This window comes from Arvicanthis niloticus, chromosome 15, assembly GCF_011762505.2.
Source record: "Arvicanthis niloticus isolate mArvNil1 chromosome 15, mArvNil1.pat.X, whole genome shotgun sequence".
NCBI classification, from domain to species: Eukaryota; Metazoa; Chordata; class Mammalia; order Rodentia; family Muridae; genus Arvicanthis; species Arvicanthis niloticus.
Genome location: NC_047672.1, coordinates 1,162,811 through 1,180,867, shown reverse-complemented (window position 1 = coordinate 1,180,867; position 18,057 = coordinate 1,162,811). Strand labels below are relative to the sequence as shown.

General features: G+C 47.2%; 1 protein-coding gene across 4 annotated transcripts in view; it reads right to left on the bottom strand.

The window, feature by feature from the left end:
• Positions 1-393: 393 nt before the first annotated feature.
• Positions 394-18,057, bottom strand: part of Nub1 (negative regulator of ubiquitin like proteins 1) — a 28,797-nt gene continuing 11,133 nt past the window's right edge. For all 4 annotated transcript variants that reach the window (XM_034519108.2, XM_034519106.2, XM_034519107.1 and 1 more), the window contains exons 3-15: positions 17,226-17,393; positions 14,928-14,986; positions 14,134-14,204; positions 12,335-12,517; positions 12,103-12,194; positions 10,901-11,007; positions 8,384-8,567; positions 7,532-7,639; positions 6,468-6,620; positions 4,138-4,284; positions 2,815-2,910; positions 1,940-2,117; positions 394-1,748 (exon numbers count right to left, since the gene is read on the bottom strand). In XM_034519108.2, the coding sequence (XP_034374999.1) occupies positions 1,570-1,748; positions 1,940-2,117; positions 2,815-2,910; positions 4,138-4,284; positions 6,468-6,620; positions 7,532-7,639; positions 8,384-8,567; positions 10,901-11,007; positions 12,103-12,194; positions 12,335-12,517; positions 14,134-14,204; positions 14,928-14,986; positions 17,226-17,393 (1,725 nt within the window). In that variant the 3' untranslated portion in view covers positions 394-1,569. The remainder of the gene's footprint in view (positions 1,749-1,939; positions 2,118-2,814; positions 2,911-4,137; positions 4,285-6,467; positions 6,621-7,531; positions 7,640-8,383; positions 8,568-10,900; positions 11,008-12,102; positions 12,195-12,334; positions 12,518-14,133; positions 14,205-14,927; positions 14,987-17,225; positions 17,394-18,057) is intronic.

Below are 18,057 nucleotides of genomic sequence, written 5' to 3'. Positions count from 1 at the left end.
CAAAGGTACACATGTAGTCAGGGCCTGTTGGCATGGCAGGGCCACCCTGGTTTCTAGTGTTCTCCATCAGCATTTAAACGGTTGGGAAGCCAGCAAGCACAGCTGGCACCATGCCCAGGGCAGTAACTGGCTGGCCAGTGGTTTCAAGGCCTCACCCTGAGACTCTGCACAGCCCTTTGCTGAGACTTGCTCATTCCTGGTCATACCCGAACTCTGATTTTCCCCGAGGATGCTGGAGATGTAGCCCACACAGGCCCAACTCGGGCTCTGGGGCAGAGCCACACTCCAGCTTCCCATGCTGCTTTTGAGGGCTATACTCCACTCACTCCCAACATAGAATGGAATCATCACACCAACAACTGGGAGGCAATTCACTGCGTTAGACCAACGACATTCAAGTGCATTCCCCACGTTTATTTCCATCAGCATCATTCACTTCCAAAGAACAGCAAGGGGGCGAGTAAGAGCATTAGGGCGGGGCTTGTCACCAAACCTGACAACTTGACTTCAGTCCCTGGCGTCTGTCTTCTGAACTTCCAGACTTGTGCTATGGTGTGTTAGCCCCATCCCCCACACAAATACATGTGTAATTTACAAATGAACGGCTAGAGATGATCATACTTGTCCAACTTAGTCTGCTGTCAAGGCTTCAGGTGAAATGAAATGTTCTCAGAAACACAGTGGCACTTGGCCCATGCCACATCTGGCTGCTACCATACGTGGGTGCTAGAAGGCTGTCTGCTTGGTCCACAACCAGGACTAAGCAACCAAAGGCTGACAGCCCCTCTTCAGCAACAGTCTCCTGTGACCCAACCATAGGAGACCCAGGGAGAGACTGGAGAAAGCAGATCGCAATCTCTATCAGGAAGCTTTCAGTCTAGAAATGTTAATTAAAAATAACTTGCTGTGGTTAGCATTTAAAACTTTTCCATTTAATAAAAGATTTTCATTTTGTATGAGGAATTTAGAATCCATATAAACTCTGATTTTGCAACCTTGAATTTTAAGTACAGATTTTACTGATCTGAGAGCACAAAACACTGACATTTCTAGATCAAGGTATCTGTACCATCTGCCATGGCGAGACGGCAGCCAGTACCTCACTGCTGCGCTCCACAGCACTTGGAATGAAGATTCAAGGGGTGGGGCAGGGCAGCCAGGGCTGAGGTAAGCTTTGCACAGCAGGGGTGGTGGCGGAGGAGGGCAGTTTCAGCAGCAAGATGGGGGTGGCGGGAGTGCACAGGAGGGCTAGCTGAGAAGACAAGAGACAGGGTCCCAGACACTCTGCAGACCTTCCCCAGGGACCTCCAGGGAACCTGCTTCCCTGTTCTGGATGGAAAACCAGCAGAGTGGCAGTCAGGGATGCAGACCTAGAGAAGGAAGGGGAACAGCAGGGCTGGGCTGGGAAATTCCCTTTCCTAGACTGTCCTGTGACCGACAAAGTCTCTTCACTACGCTGGGCCCTGTACCCAAGGAGGAAGGCCTACTTAGAGCAAAATCGTTGAAAAGCAAGAGGAACGCAAAGAAGCATTCAACCATTTATAGCGGAAATGTAGCACTTATTTCTGATCAGTTGTTCTTTGCGGCAGAACTTATACTTTCTACGTAGGACAAGTATTCAGCAATAATGACTTCTTCATCCTCCAGCGTGGAGTCAAGGTAATCCTCCTCGTGCTCCGGGATGTCTTCCAGGATTTCATTGACAGCCTCTGTCTCCATGTCTTCATCTGTCGAGGCACTGGAAGTCCCTGCAGTGAACACCACAGGTCACCGGAGGAGAGGTGCCCGACAGTGCCTTTGGTAGCCACCTTGTCCTGGCAGAACCCTAGGGATGACCCCTCAAGCCTCCAGCTTAGCCTCTGCCTCAGGCTCACAGCTGCCATCGGCTCATACTGGGCAGAGTGCAGCCATAAGTGAGGCACCCAGACCTCAGGCCTACCTGCAGAGTCAGATGGGGACGTGGATGGTGTGGGGGAGGAGTCTTCTCCTGAGAACTGCAGGTCAGGAGGGAGGCTTCCTCCATGGTGTGCAAGGGTCTGAGCTGCCAGCTGGACATTGCCTCCAAACACCCTTAGTGCAGCTTCAGCCACCACTGTGTCAAAGCCCATGTACACCAGCTAGGAGAGATCCCAGGGTTAGTACTGACCATGTGCTCTACCCACACAGCCATGTGGACAACATCTGCTTCTGTCAGCTTGGCACAGCAAGGACAACTTTGCTTCCTGGGTATCTATATGTAATTAAAGAATGCAGCACACACCAGGACATGTAGAACGGGCCTCTGAAGACCTGGTCCAATAGGTCATAGGCACTCCAGGGTTGGCCACCTTGGGGCTGAAAGCAAGTGCATGAAAATCTAACCACAAGTGGCCACAATACACGGGCCATGCTAGTATGTGGTACTATGGTGAATTGAATTTCACAGGACACAGTGACATCCTCTTAGGTCCCAGGCAGAGGAATAGGACAGAACACTGGAACATGGGGAAGGGGCAGATGAGAACTGAAGGCAAAGGCAACCTCCTGCTGCAGTGCTTCTTGCTGTTTTCAGGGATCAGAGTCTCACCTGTCTCTGTTTCTAGGTGCTTGGTAGGATTAAAGATGTGCACGATCATGCCCGTTCCCTTTTTCTACAGAAGCACCTCCCATTCAACCACCCCCCACCCCCACCCCCAACCACATCCTCCTTGCTGCACATGCCTGAGGTCCTCCCAGAGATGGCAGGTCCTGCTTAAAGCCTAGAAGCAGGCGCACTCCTGCCACCATCCCACAGCTCCAGCCAGCCCTGCCCAGGGTGACAGACACCACACTCACCTGGTCGATGCTTTCCTGGGAAGGACTTGCTTGACGGCTGTTGTTTTCAGAGTCTGAATCCTGTAACCACCACATGTGGGGGTTACTGAGGAGAACCTGCAAGCACAGACAGGGACATTCTTTACTCACCCAATCACCACCTCACATGCAGGCACAGCCTAGACCATCCACTTGGGGGACAAATGAATACAGAATGTTGCAGGAGGCTGTACAGACTGCCTTGAAGCAGGGAACGGGGCTCTCAGCTACCCAGGGAGACCCAGGATCTTCCTGTTTTACCTCCCCAGTACGAGGACATGGCCAACCACACCTGGGATTTTTACTTGGGTTCTGGGGATCAAACTCAGGTCCTCATGCTTGCAAGATAAGTACTTTATAACTGGCATCTCTGCAGCTTCATGCCCTTCTTGAATTAACAGTTTGAATCTCACTAGTTTCTTCAGATGGTTAGACTTCCCTGTTTTTTATATTTGTCCAACACAAAACTGTAAGCTTCATATTCAAATTAATTATAACTTAAAATGTATATGAGCTGGGCATGGTGGTGTACACCTTTAACCCTACACTTAGGAGGCAGAGGCAAGCAGATTTCTAAGTCGGGTACCAGCCTGGTCTCCAGTCTACATAATGAGTTCTTGGACAGCCTGAGCTACATAATGAGACCCTGCCTCAAAAAATAAAACAAATACACACAAATATGCACACATGTGTGCACATGTACACATGAGGAAAAAAAAATAAAGTGGGGCTTCCTGAGGCAGAGGATGGGTGCAGTGAGCATTCATTCCCTGAAGCACATGGTAACCTTGGTCCCTGCCTGGCCAGCCCCATCACCAGCGATATTCCCCATCCCAAGAGCTCCAGGCCAACTGTCCTCTGGCCCTGTGCATCCATCTCTGTCCACCACTGGTTTGTGGCACCTGAGGGCAGTGTCCAAGCTGCAGCACAGAGCTCCCTGTGCCTCTTGACCAAGATCAGCCAGGAAAAGCTGCTCCTGCACTGTTACTTTGCATATTTCTTTTAAAAGCCCTTTGCCAAAATGTACCAAGAGAGTACAAGCAGATATGCCAACAAGCATTTTATTCAAACACCACTGAGATGTAACCAATCCCTTCAAGTTGGGAAGGCCAGTCACTAAAGCCCCAGGCCAGATGTCTAGGGCCATCACTCTGGCTCTGTGGGAGGAGAACAGACCTGACTGCGCCTCATCCCTAACTAGCCTAAGACTTAGGAGGGATATCACAGGAAGGCTGTGAGGCAGAGTTCCAGGAGCCAGGCTGGTGGGGTATACCCAGTGCTCACACTCAAGCCGGGAAGCATTACCTTCAGGGCCTCGTCCAGGTTGCCCCTGGCCTGGTGAAGGGCTTGTTTGGCAGCCTGTGTGGAGTAGCCCATTCCTCTCAAAGTGTTAACATTTTCCAGACGGCGTCTCCTCTTCTCCTTTTCTTCCTTTCGTATTTGGGCCAGTTCCTTTAGGAAAACAAGGCTCTGTGAGTTAGAGATGGAAGCAGCACATGAATCTGCAGGGTGTGTCAGGGTCTCTGGGCTGGAGAACCACCGAACAGAAAGGGACATCTGCCTATCCTGCCAAAAAAAGTGTCAGGAGGCACAGGGACAGGGTTAAGGTTGGGCTAAGGCCCAGGAGTGGAAACAGTCAGCACAGTAAGTACTTCCTAAGAACAGTAGGTTCTTATGTGCTTAGGTGCTGGGGGCAGGAGAGTTTCCTGCTAGGGTGGAAGGTCATCCTAGCCTCAGGTTACCTACCCAGGGATTCATATCAAGGGGCTAAGAATGTCACTTAGGGTTCCCTGATTCCATTTAGTTCTGTGACAAAGGGCTACAGGAACTGAGACAGTAGCTCCCTTGAGAGGGCCTCTTCTATGTCACACCAGGTGTGCCTTCCCAACACCACCTGCCCTGGCCAGCTCCCAGCTGGACTCTGAATGGTCTCAGCTCATACTAGCCTCAGTAAGAGGTCCAAGGGTGGCTGGCTCATCAGCACAAAGTTCAAGGACTGGTGATTCAGGATGTGATCAGACTCAAAGGGGGGAAGAGAAACAGAACCAGGTCCTCAGTAATATGGTAACCAATTCTCCTAACCCCAGAATCACTATCTTCAGGGCCTTTTCTCTAATGATTACAACTTAATTCACACATGTATGCCATGCATATGCTTACACATATACATGCACACATGCTCATTGATTTCAGTGGTGCGAGGGCCCAGTGTCTTATACTCCAGCATTCTGCAATATTTTTATTACATTTTAATTGGTTTTATGTATGTGTGTGTCAGAGGATGAGCTGTAGGAAGGAGTCAGTTCTCTCCTATGGTAGGGACAAAGGACAGAACTTAGATTGGCTTGAGTCACCGTCCTGGCTCATCCATACTGGGATGGCAGTCTGAGCCACTGCCCACCTCTTCTGTAACAGAATCAGTTATGGGGAGAGAGAGTAGAACTATATCACAACTGGGAGAACAACATGAACTACAAGTATTACACCATATTTTTGAAGAAATCCCTTCAAAGCAGCAGCTTCCCCGAGATCCTGCTGGTGGAAGATCAGCAGCAGGTGGAAACTCCATCAGGGAGGCTCCCTTCCTACGGTCTCAACTACACGGTACAGAGCCAGCTTCACCTCACCTGTCCCTGACTTCTGCTTCAAGGACCAGGGACCACGACTGGACCAACTGAGGCTGACTGCTGAAGGAGACATTCACACAGCCCTGCTGACAGGTCACTACAGAACCAACCCGTAGCTCCACTCCTACAATCACTAGTGGCTTCTCCTACCCCACTGTGGCCCACAAACTGCTGCACGTCAGGAAGACTCTCTCGTACAGTCAGAGTCTCTGGCTGAAAAGTCCCAGGAGACTGTTACTTTCTAGCTTTGAGAAAACACTGACCACATCACCAGCCCTCTGGACCTCAGGTTCTTCATTGTACAACTGGGTTAACAAGATCCATTTATTTCAACTTTAGAATACTAAACCTTCATGTGTGTGTGTGTGTGTGTGTGTGTGTGTGTGTGTGTGTACTTGTTCTAAAGACTGCGGCTTTTAAGACCTCATTTTTATGATCTGACATGACTCCAGAAGGCAATCCTAAATTACCATGTGGCCTCTCAGCTGCCTTTGAAAAAACTTCCAGAAACACAGCATGGTGTTAAGCAAGATCCTGAGAGGAGACTAGAGGCATAACCTGCCATCATGACAGGAAGCCACCCTGGTTCTGGTTCAAGCTGACATGATTAAGACATTCTGTGGGTGGTGTGGCCCTGCAGAGACACCTGCCTAGCATCGGTGAAAACCCAGGTTTCTTTCTTCCCCAGCACTGCAGAAAACCAAGAGTGATGAACAAGAGTAATCCTAGCCCTTGTAGGTACCAGCAAGGATCAGCAGAGCAAGGTTACTCACGGTTTTAGAGCAAGTTTGAGGCTAACCTGGATTACATGAGCCCACCTCAGAAAAAGGGAAGACAATACATTACCCCTGCCCTCCTGACCCTGAGCTCCTTCATGCCTCTTCTGACCTTCTGTCTGATCTTTTCCTACTCAGTTGAGAAATAAAGTTATTATATCTTTGTTTCTTAACCTTCTTAAAGGGTCATATCATAGCCTCCTGTGTGCTGCAGAGAGAAATGAAAACTCACCTCTCTGCGGTTGGAAATGTGAGTGGCTGCATGGTCCACGTTCCCATCACAGGCCCGCAGGCCCAGCCGTGCTTCCTGGGCCGTGAACCCCAACTGTAACAAGTTGTGAACTTTTGATGGATCAATGTAAAGCTCTTTAAAGAGCTGACGTGCCTACAAACAGGAAGAAGCAGAAGACACAGTAGCAACATTAAAGCTTGGCAAAGCTAAAGCCCAGGAGTCCGGCTATCAAATGTGAATTACTGTATGAGATTCAGACAGATGCTAAGCTTGTCTAACCTGTCTACCATAAGGAATGAAACAAACACCACCTCTGCCTGTGTAACATACCCATGTTGTAGGAGTGCCAGAGTGACTTTCTTTCTTTCTTGCATTCTGAGTTTAGCTGGTGGTGGTGGTGTAGGCCTGTAATCCCAGTAACAAGGAAGCAAAGGCCATGTGGCCTCCACAGCAAGACCCTATCTCAACAGGCTGCAAATGGCATCTCTCTCCCTTATAGCTGAGCTGGCTGGGTGGTTGCCAGGTCAACTGCAGGCAGGCTCTCTCTCTCTTTTTTTAGACTGATTTATTTATTTATTTATTTATTTATTTATACGAGTACATAGTCGCTGTCTTCAGACACACCAGGATCCCACTATAGATGGTTGTGAGCCAGCATGTGTTTGCTGGGAATTGAATTCAGGACCTTTGGAAAAGTAAATACTCAGAGCTCTTAACTGCTGAGCCGTCTCTCTAGCCCTGGCAGTCTCTTTTTGGTGTACAGGTCTGCTCTGACCTCTTGCCCACTCTGCTCTAGCAGACGGACCAGCAGGAACAGTGGGAGCCAAGGCCTGCAGAGCTCTAGCCTGGACTGCTCATGCTAGGGCAGGCACGACCCACAAACTACCCACTTAAAGTCACTCTGCCGTTTTGAAGAGTCTTCATTCCAGCTCTTGCCTGCACCCTCACAGACACGAGTGTTCATGTTGCATGGGAGGGAGGTGCAGGGCACCGACAGACCTGTGAGCATGGACCTGTGAGCATCAGACAGAGCACTCCGATGCTGCAGCAGAGGCCTTCCTTACCTTGTTGAGATATTCCCGAGCCTCCTCTCCATTTCCACTGTGATAGTTTCGGATTCCCTGAAGCAAGTAGAGTCTTAAAAACAACACCTTCTCTTTCCCACAATTTCCCTGAAATTATTGGGAGAAAAAGAATAAGCAGTCTTATTTCTAATTAAAAGGTCACATAGTCACTGCTGTAATGGTGCCGTGGCTCCACAGTAGCAAGGTGGCAGCACTAGAATGCCCAGGGCATCACTGCTGTCATCGGGACGACTTCTAAGCAGTATCTCTTCCATATGGAAGGCATCAGTCAGGACACCTGACTCTGGCCACCATGGGCCATGACTAAGTCACTGGTTCTCTCTTGGTCAGACTGACTGAGAGTATCAGTCTATAATTACTAAACTCTATCTTTAAAAACCACCACAGAAGCAGCAAGACTAAACTGAGCATTGTGGTACATAATGTAACCCCAGCACTCCAGTGGCTGAAACAAGAGGATTAAAAATTCAGTAACACGCAGGCACGCGTGCACACACACACACACAAAACCAAAAAAAACCCCAAAAAACCAACAACAACAAAAAACAACCCCCCCCCCAAAAAAAGTATTCAGGAACAGCCTGGGTTGCATGAGACTGTCTCAAACAAAACCAAAAGCCAACCAACCAACCAACCAACCAACCAAGCAAGACCACAACAACAAAGAAACAAAACACAACAAAAACCCAGCCAGACTCCTAAAACTCTTAACACCTGCTCTGGTTTACAAAGATATGCTGCTGCCCAGATGAATCACCCCTGGCAGCAGTTCCCTCATCTAGGCAGATGTGCCCCAGAAGTGGGCTGAGACAACCAGTCACAGTGACATACTTTTATGTGGACCAGTCTCTGGTGATTCTCTCCATAACAGTTTTTAAAGCACTTCTGGGCCAAGTTCAGCTTTTTCTCTGCATCATCAAGGCATTCGAGTTGTTCCAGGCGGAAGTAGCACCACACGATGTCCAGCTGGAGGACCGCATAGTTGTCCACAGTGTCCAGCAGCTCTTTGCACTCACTACAAGAGAAGGAAGCTTGTCATGGCTGAATCTATCAGCCCTTCAGGGGTCCCTGGAAAGCTTTTTAGCTCTTGGTGTGTTTCTAGGATTAACTAACAGGGCCTTTATTTACAATATGGATCCTCTGAATGGATAAGAGGAAGTAGGGGCCTTGACAGCAGCATGGTGGCATCTGGCCCAGGACAGTGGCTTCCAGCCCTGGCTGTGAATTACAATCACCTAGCCACAGCAGTCTTTCTCTGGGGATACTGATGATGGGACCAACAGTAACAAAGCTCTCCATGACAGGAGCTGGATGTCTTATTGCTAAAATCTCCCCAGGAGATTCTAACATGCATAAAAGGTTGACACATGGCTTTAAAGACACCCTGAAACCTGCAACTTCCTAAGAATGCCCCAGCTGATAGCAGTTCTGTCATGCTCAGGGACTTTCTCATTGGGGGAAAAGTCTGGAAAACACCAGGCTAAATGCCTAGCTGACTCATGAGGGCCCATGAACAGGCTGACACACTGACAGTGAAATCTTCAGGAAGTGGTACACAGTACAAGGTTTGATTTCACTGTGGGTGTCCTTGAAGGGAATACTGGTGGCTTGTCTGTCTGTCTGTCTGTCTCTCTGTATTACAGTCACCCTGAGGTGCACAGTGCAGTTCTCCAGCCGTGTATTCACACCACAAAGCAGTAGAAACAGAGGGACATGGAAGCAATAGGGCCAACTAGTTACAAGCTAAAGCCTCTAAAACTGTCAGGCCATAAACCCCGTTCTAAATCAATCACCCTGTATATTCAGAACCATAGAGGAAAGATGACTGACTACACATACTTTAAAGGCACTGACACTTATTATTTAATTATTATGCCTGCTACTTAATGAATGTCTTTGTGTATCACGATGATGACATGGGTACTTTCATTGAAGTCTTCTGAGATCTGAAATCATTTAAATGATTGGTCCAGGAAGAGAAGGTTGAAAAAGGCCTCCACAGAGAAATCTAGACACCCACTACAGCCAAACTGAGCCTTCCGAAGCTCATTACAGCTCTACCTACAGCTCTGCTCCTCCCCACACACCCCTTTCCTTACTTCTAAAAACTAAACTTAGTCCCAGCATTTGTAGAAGAGAACAAAGCAGTAGTGACAGAGAGCCTGCTCCTCCCACCCTGGGCTTTTTCCATCTCCTCCAAACATTTGGGACAATAAGTCTCTTTGTAATAAGTTAGCTTGAGATTATACATTTAAGACCCAACTGCACTGAAAATATTTGTTTGTGTGTGTGTGTGTGTGTGTGTGTGTCATATATAAGACTGTCATGGGTGGCGCACGCCTTTAATCCCAGCACTTGGGAGGCAGAGGCAGGAGGATTTCTGAGTTCGAGGCCAGCCTGGTCTACAGAGTGAGTTCCAGGAGAGCCAGAGCTACACAGAGAAACCCTGTCTTGAAAAACCAAAAAAGACTGTCATGGGAATTTACTAAACAGAAAGTCGACACTGAGGCTTTGATCATTTTCCAAAACCAAGTCTATCTCAGCATCCAACATGCCCAGATTACATTCTCTACCATTTCCACAAACAGGAACTAGGAACCCTGGGAAACTTCAAAAACTACCAGCATTAGGGCAAAAGGACATGGGGCCAGCCACAAATGGAGAAACTAAGCACAGATGTGTGAAGCACATCAGAACGTGTAAAAGCTCATGTTAAAACGTATGTGTGCATGTGTGTATGTATATATCTCCACCTACCCCCCAGGAGAGAAAGTCTTGCAGGGTAGCCCAGGCTGGCCTACAACTTGTGCTGAGATAGCAGAATTCACTCTTGGCTTCACCAGTTAATATTGATGAAGGAAAAAAAAAAGCAAGCCTTATTTTGATCACTTTTGAGGAACCAACTAAATCTGAAAACTAGGAAATAAGGTGAAAGGAGCCAAGCAGTTCTCTTTCTTCCTTCACACACTGCACCTCAGCAACACCAGACAGCTCACGAGGCAAAAGCTTCTTTTCCTAGAAATCCAGCAGCAACTGAAGAAGAGTGCTGGGGTCACATCTGCAGTCCGCAGGGCAGTGGAGTTTGGGCCAGCACTGTCCACACTGGCACCACTAATAAGGTGGCAGCAGCGTGAGGACAGCTCCCCACCCCTCGGGGCTGAGCCTACAGACTAGGGTAGAAGTGAGTGGGTGTGCTACACAGGCAAGGGGGCTAGTTAGAAACACAAAGGAGGAACCATCACCCACTGCTCTGTGCCTCAACTCTTTGCTCCCAGAAACCAGTTATAGGCAAGAGGGTGCTGGGGGCCTCCCCTCACACTAGTATCTGCTGACTGCAAAACCACCTACCAGAAGTATCTGTCAGCGTCCAGGAGGCAAGGCAAGGCTATTCCATACTCTTTTCTTTTCAGGAAAGCTCTGCCCTTCTCATGGTATCCCATAGCCAACATAAGGGCCTAGGAAAGAAGGTAAATGTTTAAATTAGTACTTTCAAACAAGTTAGTACAGCATTAATACTAAAACACACCACTCTGCAGTCTGAGTGCACCCGCCCCCACTCCTTTCTTCAGGCTCTTCTTCCACCTGCTGAGCCACATGTGTTTCAGTTTTAAGACTAGAAGATGAGCAGCCAGGAATTCTTGTGGCCTTCCTAAGAAGCACTGCAGGTGTGGTGCTGTGGGCTGTGGTCACATCTGAGATGCTGAGGAGAGAGGAGACAGGATGGAGGCCAGCCTGCCCTAAAGCAGCAAGACTGTCCAAATAAGAACCTAAGTCCACCAAGCACAGCTTTGGTTGTGGTTTTGCTTTTCATTTGAGGTCCTTACTTATCAGACTCCTACATCAGTCTCTCATCCTCCACTTTTACAAGCAGTATCACCACACACTTAACTTATTTGACAATGCCAGCATTTCCTAGACAACTTTTTAAGACATTTATTTGTATATATGTGGGCATGCGTGCGCATCTGTGCCATAGCACATACGTAGATGTCATAGGACAAATTTCAGGATTCTGCTTAGCCATCTTGCTGGCCTCCAAATCCATTTTTAAAAGGTTACAATGGCTTAGACTGTGTACTAAATGAAGGCTTGGTCCCCAGCCTCCCCAGGTGTAGGGATTACAGATCTGTACCACCATGTCCAGCTTACAACCTCATTATATAATCTCTAATTATTGTGTATGTGCATGGGTCTGAGTCATGGGACAGCTTGTCACAGAGTGCATGTGAATGTAAGAGGGAGCCAGCTCTCTGCTTCCACCATGTAGGTTCTGAGGACGAGACCAGGTCAGCAGGCTGAGAGCAAGAACCTTTATCTGCTGCCGTTCCTCTAGTCCCCGAATTCATTTTAAACAGAATAATTCAAGCAGCAAGGCTTACCCCAAATTGTCATTTAAATACCAAAAAGATACAAAATGAAACCAATACCCTAAAATGAACTTGATCCCGAGTGAATCAGAGCTCTTCATCCCAAGAAGCTCCTGACTCCAAAGAACATACACAAACACCCAGTGAGCCGCCCCTAGGGCAAGCCTCCCAAACCGGACTTACTTTTCTTTCTGCAGGGGGAATTCTGATTGACCTGCCTGTCTGGTTCGCAATGTCTAAGTAAGGCGTCGTTTCTGGATCTACCACCATCTCAGCTGCAACAAAGCCACAGAAGCCTCGTTAATTCAGGGCAAACAGCAGTATCGACTCTGAAGATGCCAGACTGTGGAGAGGCTCAACACTCATCTGTGTGCTGCCTGGGTACACCTAGGGAGGTGAGAGCAAAATGGTGTACCTCTCTCCGCCAGGATCTCCAGTCCCCTTTTGGTCCTCTGAATTCGTTTCTCCTTCAGCTCAGCCTCATTCTGTTCCTCTTCCTCTAGCTGAAGGTTTTTCCTCACATCCTCTTCAGACTGTTTCAGCTCCAGTACCATGGCTTTCACATTGTGAGTGACTCCTTGTTCTTCAAGGCTTTTCCCTGGGAACAGCAGAATTGCCTGTCACACAAACTTCCTGGGCAACAGTCCATTTCCTGTGGTAAATGGAGTCCTTTTTTTAATTAGATAATTTATTTTGGAATAAGCTTGTGTGTGTGTGTGTGTGTGTGTGTGTGTACATGTGCACATGCATGCATGAGTGCATTTATAAACAACATGCACGAAGCCACTTTTCTGCTTCTTCCATGTGGGATCCCAGGACCAAACTCAAGTCACCAGGCTTGGCAGCCAGTGCTGTCTCCCCACTGAACCACTCCACCAGCCTGGAAAACAGGATTCAAACCCTGCACTCATTCCCACTTGGAGACCAGAAGGATGTTCACTCTTCCCTGTTTCCTTTCTCTTCACTCTAAGCCAGCCTTAAGCAATGAATATTTGAGTGCATTGAGAGCAATGAATATTTGAGGCAGGATAAAAGGAAACTGAGAAAGTGTGATCAATACACAGACTCTCCTATCCTCTAACTGAGAAAAAAACTAACTCAAGGTAAGGACAACAGAGCCAGCTCTGGCCATGATGAAAAAGAAACCACAAGCACCTGCCTGTCTTCCCACCCTACAGACCTAACTCACCTGCTTTTTTCTAGGACCATCATGCAGAGCATCTTCATGCTCATGCAGAGCATGCTCATGCAGAGCATCTTCCACAAACACAAAATATAAGGCAATGATCTGATCAGCATCAAAATTAAGAATTTCTGTCCAGTGAAGAGCAGAACACAGGGATGGAATGTCAGCTAAGAATATACAAGGTTGTCAGCTAGAGCTGCTAAGAGACTGGGAAGGCTGTGTTTAGAAACTCAAACCTTAGATCCCTGAGGCTGCTCAAGAGCTAATGCTTGTTCAGTTCCACTCTTGCCTCCTGCAAATTGCTCCCAGGGGTCTGTGAGCCACACATGTTCCTGTGCCACCTCGCAGCACTGGTACCTCCCACTTCTCTGATGACAAACTCCATACTGAACAAGGCTCATGTCCACCGGCCTCTCAGCAGCCTGTGCCATGGGTATTTTTGGGTTGTCTTGTATTCAGCAGTAACTCTGACCTTGACTCAGGAAACAACAGAAGTGCAGCCCTCCTGCAACAATTGTCTCCTCACAAAGTCAACTGTTCTCTGGACAAGTTTTTCCTGGCTGAGAGTCACTGCTGTAAGACTCACATGGCTCCTGTCTGCAACCACAAAGGTCTCCACCCCACACTAGGCCCCACTCAGTTCTCTTGGCTGTCAGCAGAGTGCTTCAGCCTGGCCTTGTTCATCTGTCTCTCTCAGGGTTCCATCTTCTCACAGGCAGAACTATGAGTAACTCTGATCCTCCCCTCAGCATAAACTTCCATTCTGGAACATTCCATGAGACTGCAATGAACTCCTTTTCCTGCAATGTCTCCCGTTCCCACTAGCCAGAGCAAGCCAGTAACTATTTACTGGAATGATCTTGTCTGCCTAACATTTTTATTATAGTAAACTTCTAACGGAATCAACTGTGGAGAATTAATGCAACAAGGCCAGGAAGGTTTCAATAGAGGAAAAGCAAAACAAATCGACATAAAACATAGAAACAGTCATTATGTCTGCATCAGATGCACACTTTGCTATGACATACCTAGTTGAAGCTGTTTCTTATTTATTACGATCTTGATGTAATTTTCTTGAAATCCGAAAGTTTCAGCTATTCTATAAAATAAACGCAGAGTGAGCTCCAGGAGAGCAAGCTTGTCACTTGCTGCCTACCAGAGACTTGGATATGAGGTCCACTCTGCTGCTTTATACTTTCTACCCACACATACCCAGGCCCTCCACCCACTGGCCAGTGACCATCACTTTACAACAGAGCTGAGCTGTACGTAGGCTGCTGCTGCTAGAAGGGCTTGTCTTGCTGACATGCCCTTTTTAAGCTTGTTTCTGAGCTGAGGACTACAGAACCCTGAAACTAACTAGGGTTATCCCACACCACTGTCTACTTCTGGGCACCGAATGAGTAGCACTTCCTGGTTCTCCTTAACCTCAATGGACGCTAAAGAAGTGAGACAACAAGCTAAAAGGGACACTTGGGATGGCTAGCCTTTGCTGAAGGTGAAGTGACTAGCACCCAAAGGAATGGAACTCCTTTCTCGGAGCTCGACTGGCTCCTGCTTCCACCCTCAGCCGCTCACTCCAGTACAGCTGGGCACTTCCTCTGTGGGCACCAAGCTGCAGCCCTCTGAAAGCTGCACTACATCCAAGAAGCTCCATGTTGCCTCTCGTGTAGCAGTGTGAGCCCAGCATGCCTATCATCCCACCCTCCAGGCTTCCTTTCTCTGCTGTAAGGGCCAACTGCCTAGCTTACAGGATGGCTTGAGAGCATCCAGAAGCAGGGTAAGAGGGGCAGACCTGCAGGGACACAGCTCAGATACTCACTTACGCCTCAGGTCTCTACCAGTGACATGCAAGCGGGTCTCCAACAAGCTTTTCTTATCCTGTTGCAAAAAGAGAAAACAAAATATACTTGAGTGCGACACTCTGCATGTGAAGTTGTAACGTGCTGTCAGGATGTAAACACAGGGTTCTACTTAAGGACCAAAACACTGCCTGTATGGAGAAGCATGTTGAACAGTCCAGCACAGACCAACAGGGTGACCTGATTGTCCTATGGGTTCAATAGGTAGGGCTGCTCAGTGGGATCTGTCACATGCCAGCCACCATTCTAATCAAATGGAGAGATGGCTCAGTCGTTAAGAGTATATACTCCTCTTACAGAGGACCTAAGCTTTCTTTCCAGCACCCATTCCCTCGAGCTCCCAGAGGTCCACCTGCTTCAGCCTCCTGAATGCTGGGATTAAAGGCTTGTGCCACCACCATCCAGCAAAAATAAAATCTTAAACTAAGAAAATGTTTAATGTAATTTCTGAACCCTCCCATCTCATCACCCCTCACAAGGCACCATGTCCTGCACCCTATCCCTCTTTCCTCCAGACTTGAAACCATTTATTTCCTGTCTCTGGAGTTATCTGTTTTGGACATTTCACATAAGCAGGACTGTGTATTTCTGCCTATACGCAGGTGAGGGCAGGCAAAATGTAAGGTTAGAGCCAGTGATTGGGCAGTGGAAAAGGAAGGTGAGCTGAGAGTTTTAGAGTGGGGACAGAGAAGAGGGAGATGAAGAGGGGGAGAGAGACGGAGAAAGAGGCAAGATGGAACTTATCGGAAAGGAAGATGAACCTGATGCACATGTCTTGAAATAGCCACAGGCAGCTATGAATATCACAGAATGTAGGGTACATTTGCCCCATCTAGGAGTGCAGCTTGTGTTTATATCAACTGAGTTTTCAGTTCTTTGTGTGGACATTTTGGGGGTTGGTTGAGAATTTATTGATATAAATCTGACTGATTAAATTATAAGCCTCTAGAGTTTTGATTTTATTGGGTTACAGAGATCTGTAACAGCTAGCCACAGGAGGCAGATGGCTCAGAGGCAAAGAAATTAGGTGGACCACCACATGGGGATAACCATGAGGTGGGGAGACTACCAAGGCCAGGGAGCAGCTGCTATTAGCGTGGATTGTTTTCAATAATTACAGGCAACACAAGACCACACAGCATCAGGTCTTTTCTGTATGTTTTTGAGGTTCCCTCCTATTAACAGACAATTAGTATCGTGTATCTGTCCCACCAGTTGTCTTCTGTGGTGTAGGTGTATCTGCTCATCCACTCATTCACTGATGGATGCTGGTCTGTGTCTACCTTAGCCTGCTGTGAATGCTCACCGTCAGTTTATTCTTACAAGAGTTGGCGTGTGGTGGGTGTACTTGCTAGTGTGGGTGTGCATGTGTAAGCAAGCATGTGTGAAATCCACAGGTTGATGACAGGTGTCTTTTCTTGATTATTTTCCATGTTTTCTTTTTGTAATAGAGTCTCTCATTGATTCATTGATTCTGCTGGCCAATGAACTTCAGAGCTCCATACACATCCCCTTGATGCTGTATCAGTCAGAGCCAGGGTTATAAGAACCCTTACACACCTGGCTTTTTATATGGGTCCCAGGGATCCAATCAGGTCCTCATGTTTGCACGGCAGTCACTTTTACTGACTTGAGTCTAGTACTTGGGTTTTGTGTAGTAAACCCTGGTCACTGGGCTTGAAGAGAAGAGCCTTTATTTGCTACATCATCTCCCTGGCCCATGTGACATTGTTTTACTTTTCAAAAGAGAGGGTCACATGAGCTGGCTCTGAACTCACCACATAGGCTGAAGACAACCTTAAACTACAGGGAGGCCTCTGCTTCCCAAGGGCTGCAATTATAATATACACTATCATGCCTCACCTCTGTGGCCCATGCTTTGAAGGTCAGACAAGAACAAACCTACCTTAAATGTGTGAAGATAAGTCTACATCATCAACCATTCAACCCATGGAGTTTGTAAAGCACGATGCTTGTAGATTTGCGAAAACAGCTCGTTGGGCATGGTAGTCTTTAAGCCAACGTGCCTTTAAGCCCAGCACTTTCGAGGCAAAAGCAGCAACCTGGTCTATATATGGAGTTCCAAGACAGACAGAACCACACAAAAAGATCCTGTCTCAAAAAAAAAAAAAACAAAAAAAAACAAACAAACAAACAAAAAAAGCCCCCACAAACAAACAAACAAAAAAAAACAAGCAAAGCAACAACACAACCACAGCTTGTCTGAGCATAGCACAGCAGTCTCACAAGTTCCTCACCTTCCGGAGCCTTGGAGGCAGGAACACCTCAATCGTGGCGATCCCAGTTGTTCGGTAGTGTTCATTCCCAGTGCCACGCTCAATTGCTTTGCATCGGATTTCCTCTATTATGTTTTCCACTTCATTTTCACAGCACTCCAGCCGCTCAGAGTACTTCTTAGCAAGGTCCTATGAGTAGAAACCAGACAAAGAGCTCAGCAGAGGACCAGAGCAAAAAAGAAAAAAAACTGTGTGTGTGTGTATATATATATATATATACATATATATGTGTATATATATACATATATATGTAATTTTATGTATATGTGTAATATATATATATATATATATATATATATATATATATATATATATATGTAATTTTTTTCTTCCCCAAAGAAACATAATTCTTAAAAGCAGATGCCCCTACTGTACTGACCCTACTGTACTGAAACTCAATCTGGACTCTCAGGAAGAAATTAACACTTATAAATAGTAAAAGTAGGCTTGCTGGTCAGAATGAGAGTAACTGGGACTGTTCCAGAGAGATGGAAGGGAAAGCCGAGATTCCTGTGACCTTAGTAGACTAAGAAATTACTTTAGGAAGCAGTGAACTAGGGCCATGAAGACGACGGCTCAGCAAGTAAAGTCACTTGTGGCCAAGCCTGACGCCTTGAGCCCAATCTTACAAGGTGGTGGGAGAGAAACAAGGCTTAAAATTAAATTCTAATCTCCACAAGTATCTCACACTCACACACACACACAACTTTTTTGATTCAAAGTTGTGGAGCCTGGAGAGGTGGCTCAGTGGCTATGAGCATCTTTCATTCTTATAGAGGACCTGGGTTTGGTT